Source organism: Alexandromys fortis, unplaced genomic scaffold (genome assembly GCF_014885135.2).
Source record: "Alexandromys fortis isolate MF-2015 unplaced genomic scaffold, M_Fortis_MF-2015_v1.1 scaffold_170, whole genome shotgun sequence".
NCBI classification, from domain to species: Eukaryota; Metazoa; Chordata; class Mammalia; order Rodentia; family Cricetidae; genus Alexandromys; species Alexandromys fortis.
Window position 1 is genome coordinate 984,950 of NW_026068084.1, and position 16,989 is coordinate 1,001,938.

Consider the following 16,989-nt stretch of genomic DNA (forward strand, 5'->3'; position numbering starts at 1 on the left):
AGGGAACACTATTTTTAGAAATCGTGTGATCAGGTTTTTTTTTTTTTTGTATGTAGTTGGTTTAAAAAAATACTCCTTTGTAGCTGAATTCTAACTTAAACCTAAAGATCTGAGCACTCTAGGGCTGAACCCTATCTCTCACTCTAGCACTAAGGTACAGGCGGGCACGAATGTGATATTGCATTAACTGAAGCAATGACAAAGATTGTGTATATCCACAGAGGATAAATATGGAAGGGGTACTTCTCAAATATACCTTTGTCCACCTGATTATCATCTTCTCATGTGGTTGGTTATCGTTTGGTGATAAACTCTGGGCTCACAACACTGACAGTTTCTCTAAGACGGGTTGACATCTGAAATAGTCTATCATGTCAAATTCATTTCAAATTAACAGTCACCTAGACCATGTCTTATGTGTCAAAGGCAGAGAAAGAAGGCACTGGACATTGTGGGGGCAAGGTCGCCCATGAAAAGACTGTAAACTTATTACAAGGTCTGGAGTTTCTTCAGAGTGAAGAGATCACAATTTGTAAATAGTTTGGGCCCAACTTATACAAATGGTTAGATCTCAAACAAAACTTCATGATGCAAAAATCAGCATCTTGGAAAAATGGAAGAGTTTCACTTTATCATTGAATAAGTTAATGTCCATGTACTGTCTTGCATTCTTTTTTTTTCTTTATTAGAGGCCATGCTAATCTTCTCTGTATCGTTCCTATGTTAGCATATGTGCTGCTGAAGAGAGCACACTGTCTTTCATTCTTTACCTCCTAAGAAGAAACTTGGGCTTTGTGTAGTTCCTTCACTTGGAAGCCTGTAGTCACCTGACTCCACGGTGTGTCAGTCAACAAAATGGAGACATTACCTTTAAAAGCCTCCTGAGAGTCTTTTGTGAAAATTCTTTTAGTCTCATGGAAAAATTGATTCTACCTTTACCAGGAAAGGCGATCTGGGATTCTGACAGAAGCTAACTTTCATCTGACACAGTCAAGAACACAGTCCTGCTATAATTTTACCCAACATTTGTCAATAAGTGAGAATTCTCAAGACATCTGATTTTGGTTTTTAATGTATGCATTTTACAAAGGCAAATGTTCTATGAAATGGCAGATCTCTTTGCTAGCTTACTCTTCAATGTGACCCTTTTCTTGTTGGGAGGGAGACGGAACACTCAAGAAGAGAGAGCAGAGATGCGCAGTTGCTCTGGGAAGTGACCAAGCATCCCCAAGGCCAGGATTTCACTGTAAGTAGCAATACTTCATGATTTCCCAGACTCTGCATCCAGTGGCACCACCTGCAACTGTCTTCAGGACTCCATGAGTTACATCCTGGGAGAGCCCAGTGGATTGTGCCTGCCTGTGTTCTCTTCTGATGTCAGCCTCTAGCAAAGGGCATGAAGTCTGCGTTAAAAATAAAAGGAAGAAAGTAAAACAAATGGATATATGGATTCTAACATCTAGCCAGAAACCCAGAGGCAACAGTGGACAGAGAAGGGTGCAGAGCTTCTCACCTTGTGTGTGGATTAGACAGAGGATTTGATCCCCAGAGATCTGTTGTCTTCCTCTGTGTCATCCCTCATGATGTTACTGTACTCAAAATTCATATTTTCTTTCAACTTGTTGAGCTCGAAGTCATGGATAATTTTGACAGTCATTAACTTTTCTCGTTTGATTTTCTCTGTGACATCCTTTGGAACATCTGGTATCATCCATGCTAATAAAAATTTGAACAGAAGCACAATGTGCTAAAGGGGTGATAAAGGAAGAACAGAGATACTGTTAGGATCATCAAGAAGTCATCAAGGAGTCCTCACAGGTCCCCCTGAGCTTTGATAAACTGTGTTGGACACAAGAAGCACAAAGTTGAATCATACAGACACATACATATGCACATGCCTGTGCACATGTGAGTGTGTGTGTGTGTGTACCCTATAATTTTCATACATACAATTGAATTAAATAATATATATTTAGGGGGCTGGAGAGATGGCTCAGTGGTTAAGAGGACTGGCTGTTCTTCCACAGGTCGTGAGTTCAATTCCCAGCAATCACATGGTGGGTCACAACTATCTGTATGTGATCTGGCGCTGTCTTCTGGTGTGTCAGCATTCATGGAGGCAGAATGTTGTACACATAATAAATAAATCTTTAAAATATATATATATATTTACATAAGCAACTAGAGGAACAGAATATGGCTATATGGCTATTAAAATGCCTGCCCTTTATTTGTGCCCCGTCTTAAGAAACTAAGGAAACATCTCTAAAACAGTCCTAGTTTCTTTTAGATAACACAGCTCACACTCAACCATGTACTTTATGATTTAGTGTGAAGATGAAACTTAAAGAATAGCGGCCACTCTGTTTTAGATTCTTAGAGAGTTTTCAGGAACGAAGACAGTCAGGTCTTCTGAGGACAATGGTGCAGTGTAGAACTGAAAACAAGCGCATCAGTTTGGGTTTCTATGAGAAGCAGTAGAATGTCTAGGAATTATGTGAATGTAGAACTCAGCCAACCATTATAAGCTTAATTGGAAGTTTTTAACTTCCAACCATTATCACCTGCCAGTGTAGGATCTTGCCATGATTAGCTTAATTGGAGGCCTGGAACTCAGTAGTTTACCCAGAGGCAATACCTGGTTACAGGAAGGACCACAAACTGAGATTACCCAGGCACTACCCAGGAACAGAAATTCCTAATGTTTCAACCATTGTACATAGGATCACTTTCCAGCACACATTCACGAAGATGCCCCTAAACAAATGTCAGTCAATCAGAGGGTTGAACCTTAGAAATCCCTCACCCTGAGCTTTACTCCTATAAAAACCCAACCCCAACTGAGCTCGGGGCTATCCGATTATTCTACTACGTTGGACACACAGAAAGACTGAGTTTGCAAACTTGAATAAAATAAAGGCTCTTTGCTTTTGCATCTGGGACTCATTCTCCTTGTTGTTTTGGGGGGACTTCATGGATCTGGGCATAACAGTTGTTATGATTTCAACCACAATAAGATTGACACTTCTGGGTTCTAGGGCCATGCATATGCAGACAAGTTCTCAGGCAGAAGTGCCTAATGGCCCTGGAGCCCTGCATGACCCATGTGCATGTGTGGTTGCATCATCCACATTTGACTCAGCTAAGCCCTTGTGTGCATGCTTGAGTCCTGTCGCCTGTGTAAGACTTAGTCACATCAACCCCTGTGCGCATGCACTAGGTAGCTTTTAAAAGCTGGACACACCATCTTCCTCTTTCTCTCTACACACTGACATCCCCAGGCCTGTACATGCCCCCTCTAATAAACTAAGCAGGTTTTTTTTTTTTTTGCATGTTCCATGTTTCCTTCTCACTCATGTCACGTAATTTCATTGGTGCCATCGGACTCGGTAGGCCCTGCCACCCCTCTTTCTATGCACACCACCAGTGGCTTCAGTTGGTGAGTTTCCCCCAATTCTGGTCAGCTTAACCGTTTCTCTGAACCTGAGGAATTGACTGTTGAGCTCCAGGCAATCCTTGGGAATTCCTAGAAACGGGGATACAGCCCCCAGCCATGGTCTTTAAGGCTATGGTTGAGTCCTTTACTGACATTCATCTCTGGACTGCTTCCCTTAGCTAAAATCATATTTGGATGACCTGGGGTCAGTACTCCCGTGACTGGGGGCCCCGGGTCCCTCAAATTTTTCTTTCTCATTTTTTCTTTTCTTTTTTTTTTTTTTTAAATTTTTTCTTCTGGACTACTTGTCAGTGGTACCTCCTGGACCTCTCTGGCTTCCAAGTCACCCTGCCTGTAGGCAGAGGATGCTCTCCTACAAGCCCTGTGGTGTTTGCTGTCATTTTACATACCACCTATAAAGGGGAGATGTCTCCCTATAAGCCTTGTGGTATCACTCTTTTTTTTTTTTTTTTTTTTTTTTTGCAGGTTTTCACAGTTTCAGCTATGGGTAGCAAGCTATCCAAGATGATTAATTCAGTCTTTCCCCGGGATGCCTATTAGAGGCCCTGAAACCCCAAGCCTTAATGCCCTACTTACAGATTCCCACACTTGTCCATCTTTGTTCAAAAAATGACCTCCTTATAATTTAGATAACAATTTAAAGTGGCCAGCTACCAGCACCTTTGGTCCTGATATTCTGTGGAAGCTTTATAACTACTGTCAGTGCACAGGCAAATGGAAGGAGTTTCCTTATATACAACTTATTTACTATCTAAGCTCTAAGTCCCAGTCTCATAATCTTTCATGATATTTATATGATCCTATCTAACAACCTACTTTCTAAAGAGCACAAGCAAGTTTGGGAGCAGGCCAGACTACATACAGAGGATGTTCACCAAACACAAGCAACACACCCTCTGGGAGCAGAGGCGGTCCCCAAGCAGGAACCACACTGGGACTATCACACCTCAGGTGAAATTTTAGCTAGGGACTGGTTTTTGACTCATGTCCTGGCAGGTCCCATAAGGCTGCCCTCGAGCCAGTAAACTATAATAAGCTCTCAGAGGTCATCCAAGATACGAAGAAAAATCCTTCTGCATTTTTGGAATTGCCTCACTGAAGCCATGTTACAATATACTAACTTAGATCCAGAAACCACGGAAGGCAGACTGTTACTTATGACTCATTTTTTTTTCCCCTCAGTGCTACCCTGACATTAAGGCTAAACTTAGATGTTTGGAGAAAGGCCCCTTGACCCCACAAGCAGAAGTCTTAGAGTTGGCTTTTAAGGTGTACCATGAGAGGAATGACAAAACCTGCAATCATCACTGTCACATGCTAGCTACAGCCCTCCTACTGGCCGAGGTGACAGACCACCTGATCCATCTTATCTGTGTTGGTTTCTTACCTCCCCCCCCCCACCAGGCCTGTGTTTCAAATATGGTAGAGCTGGTCACTGGGCCCGAGGATGCCCTAATCCTCTCATCTTGGTCCCATAAGACCTTGTCCACGATGCCATAGGGAAGAACATTAGAGACAGTCCATTGTCTTCATGCACATTGTGTCATGAAGACATAAAAGCCAGAAAATTCCCAAGTTGACCTTCTAGGTCTGGTCATGGATACGTGAGGCTGCCCTTTGACCTGACCACAACCATCATCTGTAACAGGGAGCCATGGGTAAACATCACAGTATCAGGATGGTCCATCTCTTTTCTCTTGGACACTGGAGCCATATACTCGGTACTGACAGAATTCTGGGGGCCTACCTCTCCTTCTAGTTTTCTTATTGTCAGGCTAGAAGGACAGCCTTATCTACCTACCTCAGCAGTCCCCACCACTTAACTTGTTTTTAGGGATATTTATCTCAATCATTTATTTTTAGTCATGCCTATCTGCTCAGTACCTCTTATGGAAAGAGATTTTTTTTTAGCAAAAGTAGGAGCTTTCATTTCATTTGTTCCTTACATTCACCTACCCCAATCTCACCAGCAGCTCCCCTCCTCTTCCTTCTAGCCTCCCAACCTTCCAGCCCCAATGTGTCTTTTCCTCTACCAGCCTCTCAGGTAAACCTCCAAGTCTGGGACACCCAAAACTCCTGTGTTGCTAAACACCATTCCCCCATCCTTATCCAATTCCAAGACCCTACTAAGTACATTACCCAAGTTCAGTACCCTTCCCCTTTTCAGAGCCTCAGGGGACCTAAGCCTATTATCTTGGACCTTCTAAGAAAAAAGCTACTTCGCCCTACCTCTTCTCCCTTTAACACCTTTATACTTGCTGGTAAAAAACCTAATGAAACCTGTTATCTGATTCAAGACCTCTGACTTATTAACTCTGCAGTGGTTCCTCTTCATCCTGTAGTACCTAATCCTTACACACTTCTTTCTACTTTCTCCCCAGGAACCTCCCACCTCTCAGTTCTAGACCTTAAGGATTCTTTTTTCTCTATTCCTCTCAGCTCTCAATCTCAAATCTTCACCTTCACCTGGACTGACCCTGAAACTCACCTCTCCACACAGCTCACCTGGACTGTCCTTTCGCAGGGATTCCAGGACAGCCCACACCTGTATGTTCAGGCATAAGCTTCTGATCTACTCTCACTATCATCTCACCTTAAAACTTTTACTCTTCCAGCTCAAGATAAGGGAACAGGGCCCTGTTCCCTTAAATTCCAGAGGACACCAAGATCAGCCACTCTTTCTCTAGTTCCGGAAAAGTAAAAGTCTCATCACCGTACTCAATTCTCCTGTGCCAAAACCATATACTCTTCCTCTTCCTCTTTCTTCTATCTGCTCTACCAACATCTCTATATCTCCAATGTCAAGCTTAAATTTTCAGTTAACCACTCAGTTTTTTTTTATTACAGGGACCATCATTAAACATAGAGCCAGAGGTACAAGGATTGCCAAAAGCCAAGGTAGTAAGAAACAAAAACAAATTTGGTACATTCACAGCCCCAGACTCCAAAAACTCACAAAAGATTACTTTAACACATAGCAGGTTTATCACTGACTGCAGCAGTGTCTCCTGGATGTTAAGGTAATACCATGACGCTAAAGGAGAACAAGTGCCTTAAGATTTGCTCCAGATAAAACACTGAGGGGTCTAATAATTTCCCTTTCTAATAATTCCCCCTTCTTTTCCTCACTCCTCCCCACCATCTTCTATTCCAACACTATTCCATAGTAATTATAAGCTTTTAATATGTCTAAAATTTATTTCTTTTCAAAATTGTTTTCATGAGCTCCAGGGAGCCAATTGGACATAAGCAGACAAGACCCACTCAGAATAAATATCATTTAATTCTTCCCTTATCACTGGGAAATTCCTCCTCCATGCCACGCCCCCCAAACCCTCTATCTTCCATCTTGGGACTTTCCTCCCTAATCACTGGGATCTAGAATTTTTTCCAGACATAATTTTCTGCTTTTCCAGCATTTTTGCAAGGTCCAAGCTGCCAGCCAGCCAGCCAGTTTTACAGAGCTCAAAAAGAAAAAAAAAGAAAAGAAAAAAGAAAAAAAACCCCACAAAACCCAACAGTAATCAGTCACCCCAGAACGTGGTCAAGCATTTCAACTCTCTGAACTCTCTGAGGCCCACAAAATCAGCAGGAAGCAGTCAAGAGAGACCTTACAACACCCCATTCCCACACATTAAAGACCCCAAACTCCCCAAATTTTATAATAAAAGGGTGGAATATTATGATTTCAGCCACAATGAGGCTGACACTTCGGGTTCTAGGGCCATGTATGTGCAGACAAACCCTCAGGCAGAAGTGTCTAATGGCCCTGGGGCCCCATGTGACCCATACAAGCATGGTTGCATCATCCACATTTGACTCAGCTAAGCCCCTGAGTGTCTGCATGAGCCCCGTCACCTGTGTATGATGTAATCACATCAACCCCCTGTGTGCATGCGCTAGGCAGCTTTTAAAGCAGGGTGTGCCCTCTTCCTCTCTCTGTGCACACTGACTTTCCCCAGGCCTGTACATGGCCCCTCTAATAAACTTCTAAGTGGGTTTGTTGCATGTTCCATGTTTCCTTCTCACTTGCACCAGGTCATTTCAACAGTGAACGGTTTTTATCTTTATAACAGAAAGGGCAGAGGCTGTGGTGTAGAGTGGAGGTGGGACACATATTAAAAGCACACTTTCTAAACAGTGAAATTCAGAATACTGAGCATGGGCAGGAAAGATAGAGCAAAACCTGGGGACACAGGGAGGAGAAGAAATTCTCACCCAGGAGGCTGGCTGAACCCCCAGGCCACCTGAGAACAGAGTCCCAGCACAATTATCAACACTAAAGCCTTCTCTCCCTTCTCAGGCATGAACCTCCACTTAGGAGTCTCACCAGCAAACTCTTGACGATGCTAGTGATTTCTGGTTTCCCCTCATCATATTATAACTATTATAACCCAATCTAAAGTACCTCCTTCAGAGCACCCTCTAATCTTATGTAACAAAAGGAAAGAAAATTGCTTGTCTGTTTTTTTTTTGTTTTTTTTTTGTTTTTTTTTTTTTTTTGAGTCAGGGTTTCTCTGTAGCTTTGGAGCCTGTCCTGGAAGTGGCTCTTGTAGACAAGATTGGTCTTGATGAACTAACAGAGATCTGTCTGCCCCCAAATCCCAGCTCCGATAGTAGCTAATTAACCTTAAGCCAATGACATATTTTGATGAATATCAGGTTCATCTGTCAAAGGTAAAAACAAAGGAAGGCTAGATGATGAGAATGGCTGAAACAGAGCCTTTGGAACAGGTGCTCTACAAATTCCCCTTTTCCTGACCTTGCCAGGCATTTCCTTTCTTTTTCTCTTGCCAAGGGGCCTGTACCAATTGTAAGTGAATATCAAGCTCCCATAGTGGAGTTGCAACTTATGACAAGTGATTTTTTCAAACGAAAGAAGAGAGCGCTAATTTTCTGGTAACAGGTGTGTTTAGAAAAGTTGCTTCGGGGAGTGGCAAAAGAGACAGGTGAGGGGCTGGAGAGATGGCTCAGTGGTTAAGAGCATTGCCTGCTCTTCCAAAGGTCATGAGTTCAATTCCCAGCAACCACATGGTGAGTCACAACCATCTGTAATGAGGTCTGGTGCCCTCTTCTGGCCTGCGGACACACACACACAGACAGAATATTGTATACATAATAAATAAATAAATAAATAAATATTTTTAAAAAATAGACAGGTGAGATGAAAGAGATGTGGGAGACTCAGGTCAGCTTACTTCCATCACTATGATGAAGGCCATCTTGGCGGCAAGGACATGCCAGAACTGCATGTTATGGACATACTTGTTTTCATGATCAGGAGGGTTCCTGTAATCTCTGTACCTACAAAACAGAGAATAAGACCAAAAATGAACATGGATAGGGAAACATATATAGAGAGATGATTTATGCCACATAGATGTGATAGATAGTAGACAGGTAGATAGATGGACAGAGAGAGGGTCTGTGATAGATACATATGATAAATAGTTTATAGATGATAGGTAGATACGAAGATAGATGTGGAGATAGATGGAGACATTGATAATCTGTGATATTTAGATAGATATTATATATATATGACAGGTAGACAGAATGACAGATGACATTTGTGGCAAGTTTCATGAACAGACCTGGAATAAACTTTTATCATTTCTCTTAGATTGAAGTTGAGTACAAACTCAGGTCACAGGAAAGAAACAGTTAAACCTTTTTTCTGTTCTCCAGCCCCAGGCTTGTGCTACTTACCCATATTACCTACCTAAGGAGACATAAACCAGGAAAACTTCCTTGGTCTAGTTCAGTTTCTTCCATGAGAGACCAAGCTATGATGGCATTTTGTAGAAATCCTCCTCCTATCTGACCCAACCAACTCACTATGCTATGTGGACCACTTCTGTTTCCTGGAACATGCCTTTTCCTTTCAGATGTATTGACAAAGCAGTGTTCTCTTTCTGTGTTCTTCTCATGCTCAGACTTTTGGATGATTCCCTTCTACAAGCTCACTAGACTGATGTTCTTCAATCACTCAATCTAGCTTTTAGAAAGTGGTTGAAACCCAGAGATCAGACAACAGAGATCCCAGTCTTGAACACTGTGCCATGATTCCTTCCTACCCAAATGTGCCACAGATCAGTGTTTTTTTCCTATTGTCCTGAAATGGCTTCCTTTCTCATTGTTGGAATCCCAAAGTGAGAAGTTAATATGAGGATGAAGTCAATTTTCAAGACCTTTTTGTGTACATATGTGTGCACATGTCTATCAGTCTGTCTGTTATCTATCTACTATTTATTTATGATCTACTATCTACCTGTATCATCAATCTGTAATAAATTATTTCTACATATCAATTTATCCATGCATATATCAATACAATCTACCTACTTATCGCTATCTTCTACCCATCAATCTTTATCTTATATATATGCATACCTTTACCATGTATGTCTACAATCGATCAACTCTTTCTCTACATGTATATCTAATCAATCTATCTTCATCATATACCTCTTTTATCTATCTATCTATCTCTATCTATCTATCTATCTATCTATCTATCTATCTATCTATCTATCCAACTACCTGCATATATCCATCAGTGATCTATAAACTATAATATCTCTATTATCTAACCACCTACTTAGTATTGTTTTAATAGTCTATGGTATAAAGATCCCCACAGAACATGATAAACTGGGTGTGGTAACAATTCACAAATCCCCCTCACAATTCTACACTAAAGAAAATCTTTAAGTGGAATGATGGCTTGTGTACTAGTCCCATTATTACATTGTTATTTCTCTATTTCTTTTTCTCAAAATAAATGGTAAAATTCACTTAATTAATCATACTGAGTGACCGATGTTATAGCTCAAGTCCAGGGATCCTGTCCTATTTAGTGAGCATCATTTTCAAAAATAATTCAAAACTAAGAAACTATTTAAGAACAACATGACCTTGGCCCATAATATTACTTCCTTTTGTATAGTTTGTCAGGTCATACACTGTATGAATTCCAGAAATGATGTATGATATCAACCCAGGAAATGCCTTGTATCAAGTAAACCTTTTACACCACAAGACAAACATCAGGAAAAAGATAATTTAAGAGAGACATTAAAAGTACAGTACTAAAACCTAGACAGAAGGAGACCTGCAAGTGGTGAAGTCTTTTTTCTCCATGGGCGCTGTGTCGTTGGGGAAATCAGCTATCAGGAACACTGACAGGCTGTTATTGACATATCCACTCAAGGGCTCTGTGGAATTGCTTGAGTAGGCATAGAAGTAAACTAACCGTGGGATGATGTCAGATGTGAAGGCAACAATAAAGGCCTGATGGACAAAGGGAAAGAACAACAATGAGCCCAGTCCAGTGCACAAAGTCTGACTTGCATGCAAGCCCACTTCCGTGAGTAACATGAACATGAGGTAACTCAAACACCACTCTAAAACTTTTGAAGGCACATGGGTAGTCTGGAACTGATTTTCAAAATTTCATAGCTACAGAATAGCTAAGTTAAGAATTGAACCTATGTGTATTTGCTGCCCCAAAACATGCTCTCTCTCCTTGACCTTGCCATGACTCATGTTTTTGATTGACATATTCATTTTTCTTAGATTCCCTTGTGTGGTCTAGAAGAGAGACAGGTGGGGAAATAGGAGAATTCATATGTCTGTATCTCTGTGTATTTTCACATCTATATGTGTGTTTCTGTTTGTATTTGTGAGCATCTGTATACATCTGTAAAATCTGTGTGTACATGCTTATGTGTGACCATATGTATATGTATGTATGAATGATGTATAATGATGTATGAATGTACCAGTGTGTATTTATGACTGTGTCTTTCTGTGTACCTGTGTGAGTCTGTGTCTTGTGTATGTGCATTGTGTCAATAATAGGCTGATGAATAAAAGGAGAGTGTGGTTTGACATTTTTCTTGTAGCTTAGAACAATTAATTTCAGAACCTCATTATATGGGGGTGTTATTCTTCTTTTTAAGCCTAATGATCACAGAAATAGTTTGTTTATTCTAGACCATATGAGTGCATTTAAAACCATCTGTCTAACTCTGGCACCTGTGTAGTTTGTGGTATATTTTTTTTAGAAAAAAACTTGTCTGTTACTTCTATCTCAATGAATACATTTGGTATTTCCATTGATTCTTTAATAATCTAATATTTAAATATCTAGTAATTGGTCATTTCAAGCAAAATTTTACAATCTGCTAAAAAGAAGTCTATTGTTTTCATGGATTTGGGTGTTTTGTTTGTTCTTGTTTATTGTCTATTTGTTTTGTTTGTATGTTTTTTTTCAAGACAGAGTTTCTCTGTGTGGTCCTGGCTGTCCTGAAATTCACTCTGTAGACAAGGCTGGCCTTTAACTTAGAGGTTTACCTGCCTCTGCTGCCTGAGTGCTAGGATTAAAGGCATATGCCACCACCACCTGGCATTTTTTTGTTTTATGTCTTTATAACAAACTAACTCAGTATTTGTGTTAATCGCCCTTTTATCTTCTAAGTTGACTATTTATGAATAATTTTAACTTAATTTTTTTACTGCTTTTAGTTATGTGTTTTCCTTTGGTGGCTGAAGTCACATGCTTAGGTTAGGTTTTCCTGTCTCAGTTTTTAAAAAGCATTTCCAGCCATGGATTTTTCTGTAACTGTGCTCCATATCTCTTTATAGTTCTACCATATTTAAGCTCCAGAGTTTCAGCCACATTTCCTTTACATAAAGTTTTCGAAAATAAACCACAAATATTCAGGTATCAAATTTCCTTTTGATTAACTCGAGAAAAACTTTAATTGATAAAAACAATTTTAGATATAGATATAAGGGATTTAAAGTAGTGTTTGTGAGATTTAGTTTTCAAAAATCATTTTGTAAATAAAAGTAAGTAAACATGAATTCTATTTATTTATTTATTATGTATACAATATTTGGTCTGTGTGTATGCCTGCAGGCCAGAAGAGGGCAGCAGACCCCATTACAGATGGTTGTGAGCCACCATGTGGTTGCCGGGAACTAAGGACCTTTGGAAGAATAGCCAGTGCTCTTAGCCTCTGAGCAATCTCTCCAGACCCCAACATGTATTCTTTATATTATACATATTTGTGTATAATCAATTTTTCACTCCATTGTTCATACATGTTACATTGTCACCGATTTTATACCTAGATTAGCAAATCTGTAAAACAACATCATAAAATTTCAATGAGAAAATACTATTTTCTTGTCATTGTTCTTGCTCAGAAAGCAAAGTTTCAGGTGGCTTGTCCTTAGCAATCAACTCTGTGATGAAATTGGTGCCCATGAGGATTGAGTCCTGTATCATTCACAATCCTCCACCCCAACAGAAGCAAAAAGAAGGGCAAAGTCATTCCATGGAAAGAAGCACTTACATTAGTTGCAATGGAAATGATGGCCATTCCATAGAGAATGTCCTGCCAGACACCTATGGAGTGAGCTTTTGCAGCCACAGGTCTCCTGTACTGAGTCGTCAGCTTCCAGGCATCCACTCGGATCTCCATAATGTTGTTTATGAGCGCAAACAAGGGGGCCAGGGGAAAGGAGGCCACAAACAGCGTGACAAACCCAAACTGGATAACTGAAAGAACACAGGTCACCCATCATTACCAAAGAGATAAAGGGCCATTCAGTCTAGCCCTGCCACTTGGAACCTCACTCTCTCTTTTCACCTGTCTTGTTATGAAGTGTACAGTTATACTAGTCTGATACAGGATTCTCCTCTATATGCTGTGAATGTGTTTTATTGCCATTGGTTAATAAAGAGGCTGCTTTGGCCTGTGGCAGGACAGAATATAGCCAGGTAGAAAATCCAAAGACAGATATATAGAGACAATAGGCAGAGTCAAAGAGAAGCCATGTAGCTGCTGAAGGAGAAGGATGCTGGAAACTTACTAGTAGGCCGCAGCCTTGTGGTGATACATAGATTTATAGAAATGGGCCAATTTAATATGAAAGAATTTTCTAGAAATATCCCTGAGTCATTGGCCAAGCAGTTTTGTAATCAATATAGTTTCTGTGTAATTATTTAGGTTTAAGAAGCTGGGAAATGAATGAGCAGTCTCCAATTACAAATGGTGCCAATGTGGAGCAACGATATCCACATAAAACCTGAGAGAGCTTAGGAAGGAGTTCTAGACACAAAACACAGAGTTAAGTATGGTTTCTAGATAGTAGTATTTTCTCAGGTGGGTTCTGCTAGAGACAAGTAGATGTACAATTTCTTTAAGAGAAGGCTTCCTGACTCAGCATTAGTAGCAAAAATTGTGCAGCTACTTTAAGAGCTTGTTTCCTGGTTCTTGCTGGTCCTATGATAGAGTACTTAAATGGAGTCTGTAAACAATGTGTTACAAATTGTTTAATCATAACATAGACCCACTATGTCCCTGAAGGTTGGCTGGTAAGCATGGCTCACAGAGGCAGTGAATATGCCTCCACCATGTTGGACTGGGTGGAGAAAACAGGCAGGGTTGTGGAGTTGGTCCTGGCCTTGCCTGCTTAGCATTTTTTTTAAAAAAAGGTGTTCCTGGTCAGAAAATGATCACAGATATACAATAGGACAGATTCAGATATGAAAGATCTCTCAATAGGATACAGTGTGTTTAAAAATGTACATAAGCTTAGGAGAGAGGGAAAAGTATATAGACAGTTATAAAAATTAATAGTTTTAGAAAAACAGAGTTTTTAAGGAGACAGTGAAAGTAAAGAAGTAATGATAATAAAATAAATATTAAAAGAAGTAGAGTAAAAAAAAAAGCCACGTAAAGAGTGAAAATACACAGAGTCTGAATTATATATATTATTGTGTTTCCTTTAAATTTTTTGACCATGAATGAGCTAAATACAGAGAGACATATAATTGTACAGGCTTCTATGCTAAACCAATATATATATTTTAAAGGTATCTTGACTTCAAAATTTGAGTCTAAGGGTGTGTTACTTTGGAAAAGAGGGTCTGCTTTTGTTTTAATAGAAGATGAGAACCAGTGGATTCTTTCCAAGATAATGTGGTTTGATTGAATAAGACCCCCAGAAGGTTTCCACTAATCCTAAAAATACTTCACCCAACAAACAGCAGGAAGCAGTTTGGAGAAAACTATGCCCAATTTCCAAAAATGATTATTTATAAATGCTTGTTTTTATTTAAAAGGTGAAGGATATAAATGGTTAAATAGTCACAGTCAATCACCTTCTATAAAAAGGGGGGAGATATCATATAGAAATAAATCCTTTACATTTGTATGGACTTTGGTTTATTGATACAAGTTTAAGGTCAATTTTGTTATATGTAAATTTCTACTCTTGTTTATGGTATTATGTTTATACAGCTCATTTAAAAATGTAATATATAATTAAAAATTATGGATTAATAAATAGTCATCTATAAGTGTCAAACTGTACTCATGTTAGGTTATCTAGATGTACAGAGATATACTTCAGATGGATAAGTATTCTTAAAGCCTACCAAAAGCCTACAGAATATGGCATTTAAAATGTTGTAAGAACTTAGACTTTTTTGACAGTGAGACATATCTGCTTCTGGAAGCACCAATTACTTCAGAGAGGTTGATGAACATTAAATACTTGTTATGGAATTTGCCTTTAATGTGACAAGGCTAGCCATTTGGGCAAGAAACTTCTCTTACCTTAACTGCCTGATGGTGTGCTGTATGAACTGGACATGCAGGACCCATAGAAAAATGACTGCTGAACTTGCCTAAATAAGATGACACAGTCTTTCAGGGTTTCTGCTTCATGAAAGGGTCTGCTAGAGATTCTTCAGGATACAAAAGAAAGTGACTGACAAACTGCCAACATAAACAGAATCATATTTCAAATTTCCTGCCTCATGAAAATGTCTGTTCGATAGTATGGGACTGTAGGCTGAAGATGGATGCCCCAATGTTAAAGAAGAATTTCAGGGCACTATCTAGGCAACAAGACATCTCTGTCAATTTCAGAGTTTTAAAAGTGCTTCCAATGCACTTTCTGTTTACTTAGGTAATATTATATCCTTGTGGGGTCTTTGATGAAGTTGAAGGCTAGATAGTTATAGTTTTCTTTTTTTTAAATATTTATTTATTTATTTATTATGTATGTATACAATATTCTGTCTGTATGTATGCCTGCAGGCCAGAAGAGGGCACCAGACCTCTTGTTGTGAGCCACCATGTGGTTGCTGGGAATTGAACTCAGGACCTTTGGAAGAGCAGGCTATGCTCTTAACCACTGAGCCATCTCTCCAGCCCTAGTTTTCCTTAGTTATGATAAAAGATAAATTAGATACTGAAACTTTAGAGTAAAAAAGAAATATTGTGACTATAAGTTTTGCTTGGTAACTGTTTTATTTTATGTAATTTTACTATGTTAAAGTTAAAACCTTCCTTTGTATATAGACAGAAAAGGGGAAATGATGTGGGATTCTTCTTTTTATGCTGTATGTTTTATTACCATTGGTTAATAAAGAAGCTTCTTTGCCTGTAGCATGGAAGAATATAGCCAGATGGGAAATCTAAATAGAAATATAATGAGAGAGTAGGCAGAGGAAATCCATGTAGCTGTCAAAGGAGAATGCTGGAAACTTAATGGTAAGACACAGCCTAATGGTATTACAAAGATAAATAGAAATGTGTTAATTTAAGATGTAAGGACTACCTAGAAATATTCCAGAGTCATTGGCCAAACAGTGTTGTAACTAATACAGTTTCTGTGTGATTATTTGGGTCTGAGCCACTGGGAAACAAATGAGCAGTCTCCAATTACATTAGTCCATTCCTCTCTTTTCTTAAGGAACTATAACTATTCTGAGGAAGAGGTAGTATGTGTTTCAAGGTGTTAGTCTCAGATCTTTACCTAGAAAACTAATGTATTTGATTTGGGTATCTTTAAAACCAAGAGTAAAAAAAGTCAGGCAATCAGTTCACTGTATAGTTATTTTATGACTAGAAGAATGTGTGAGAGTTTTCAGTATAAACTAAGCCTTGGTTGACTCTTAAGACACCGAAACTAATTTTGATATAAATGATATTTTGCATCTCTGTCAGTACTAAGCTCCCCTGCCTGTGAATACACATTTATTCAGATCCTCCACAGTGAGAAAATACAGTGTTTCATCATCCTATAAAGCAAGAACTACCTAATTGCATAGTGAGCTGCATGAAACAAGAATTCCCATCTCTTTACCCAACAATGTGCATAGTATTACCCAACTAATACCGCACAACATAAAGTAAACTATAGTAACATTGGTTTATCATGAAGCATAAAATGTTTTCTGTTACACTGACAGATTTTAAGATAAATATATAGCATATCTAAAATATTAATCACTTAATGGTGTTCAGATAATCTCTCTCTTTGCACCAGGGTCTTAATAATAAGTACATAAAGTGCCCTTTATAGTTCTACCAAAGCATATCATGGGATATTGATGAGCAGAAATACCCTTGGTAGACCACACAAACAGCCTGAGCACTGGTTCCCTAAGATCTCACCTCAGTGTTTCATCTCTGTTCAATCACTGGGACAAAGGAAAACCGAAT

At 39.3% G+C, this 16,989-nt stretch overlaps 1 protein-coding gene and 1 non-coding gene across 2 annotated transcripts in view; both read right to left on the minus strand.

The window, feature by feature from the left end:
• Positions 1-645: 645 nt before the first annotated feature.
• On the minus strand, positions 646-751 carry LOC126488588 (U6 spliceosomal RNA). The gene has a single exon (XR_007588745.1). It is a non-coding gene; the product is annotated as a U6 spliceosomal RNA (small nuclear RNA).
• A 774-nt stretch (positions 752-1,525) lies between these two features.
• Positions 1,526-16,989, minus strand: part of Ano5 (anoctamin 5) — a 93,185-nt gene continuing 77,721 nt past the window's right edge. Inside the window, exons 19-22 of the mRNA XM_050122129.1 lie at positions 12,823-13,028; positions 10,572-10,750; positions 8,656-8,761; positions 1,526-1,747 (exon numbers count right to left, since the gene is read on the minus strand). Of these exons, the coding sequence (XP_049978086.1) occupies positions 1,526-1,747; positions 8,656-8,761; positions 10,572-10,750; positions 12,823-13,028 (713 nt within the window). The remainder of the gene's footprint in view (positions 1,748-8,655; positions 8,762-10,571; positions 10,751-12,822; positions 13,029-16,989) is intronic.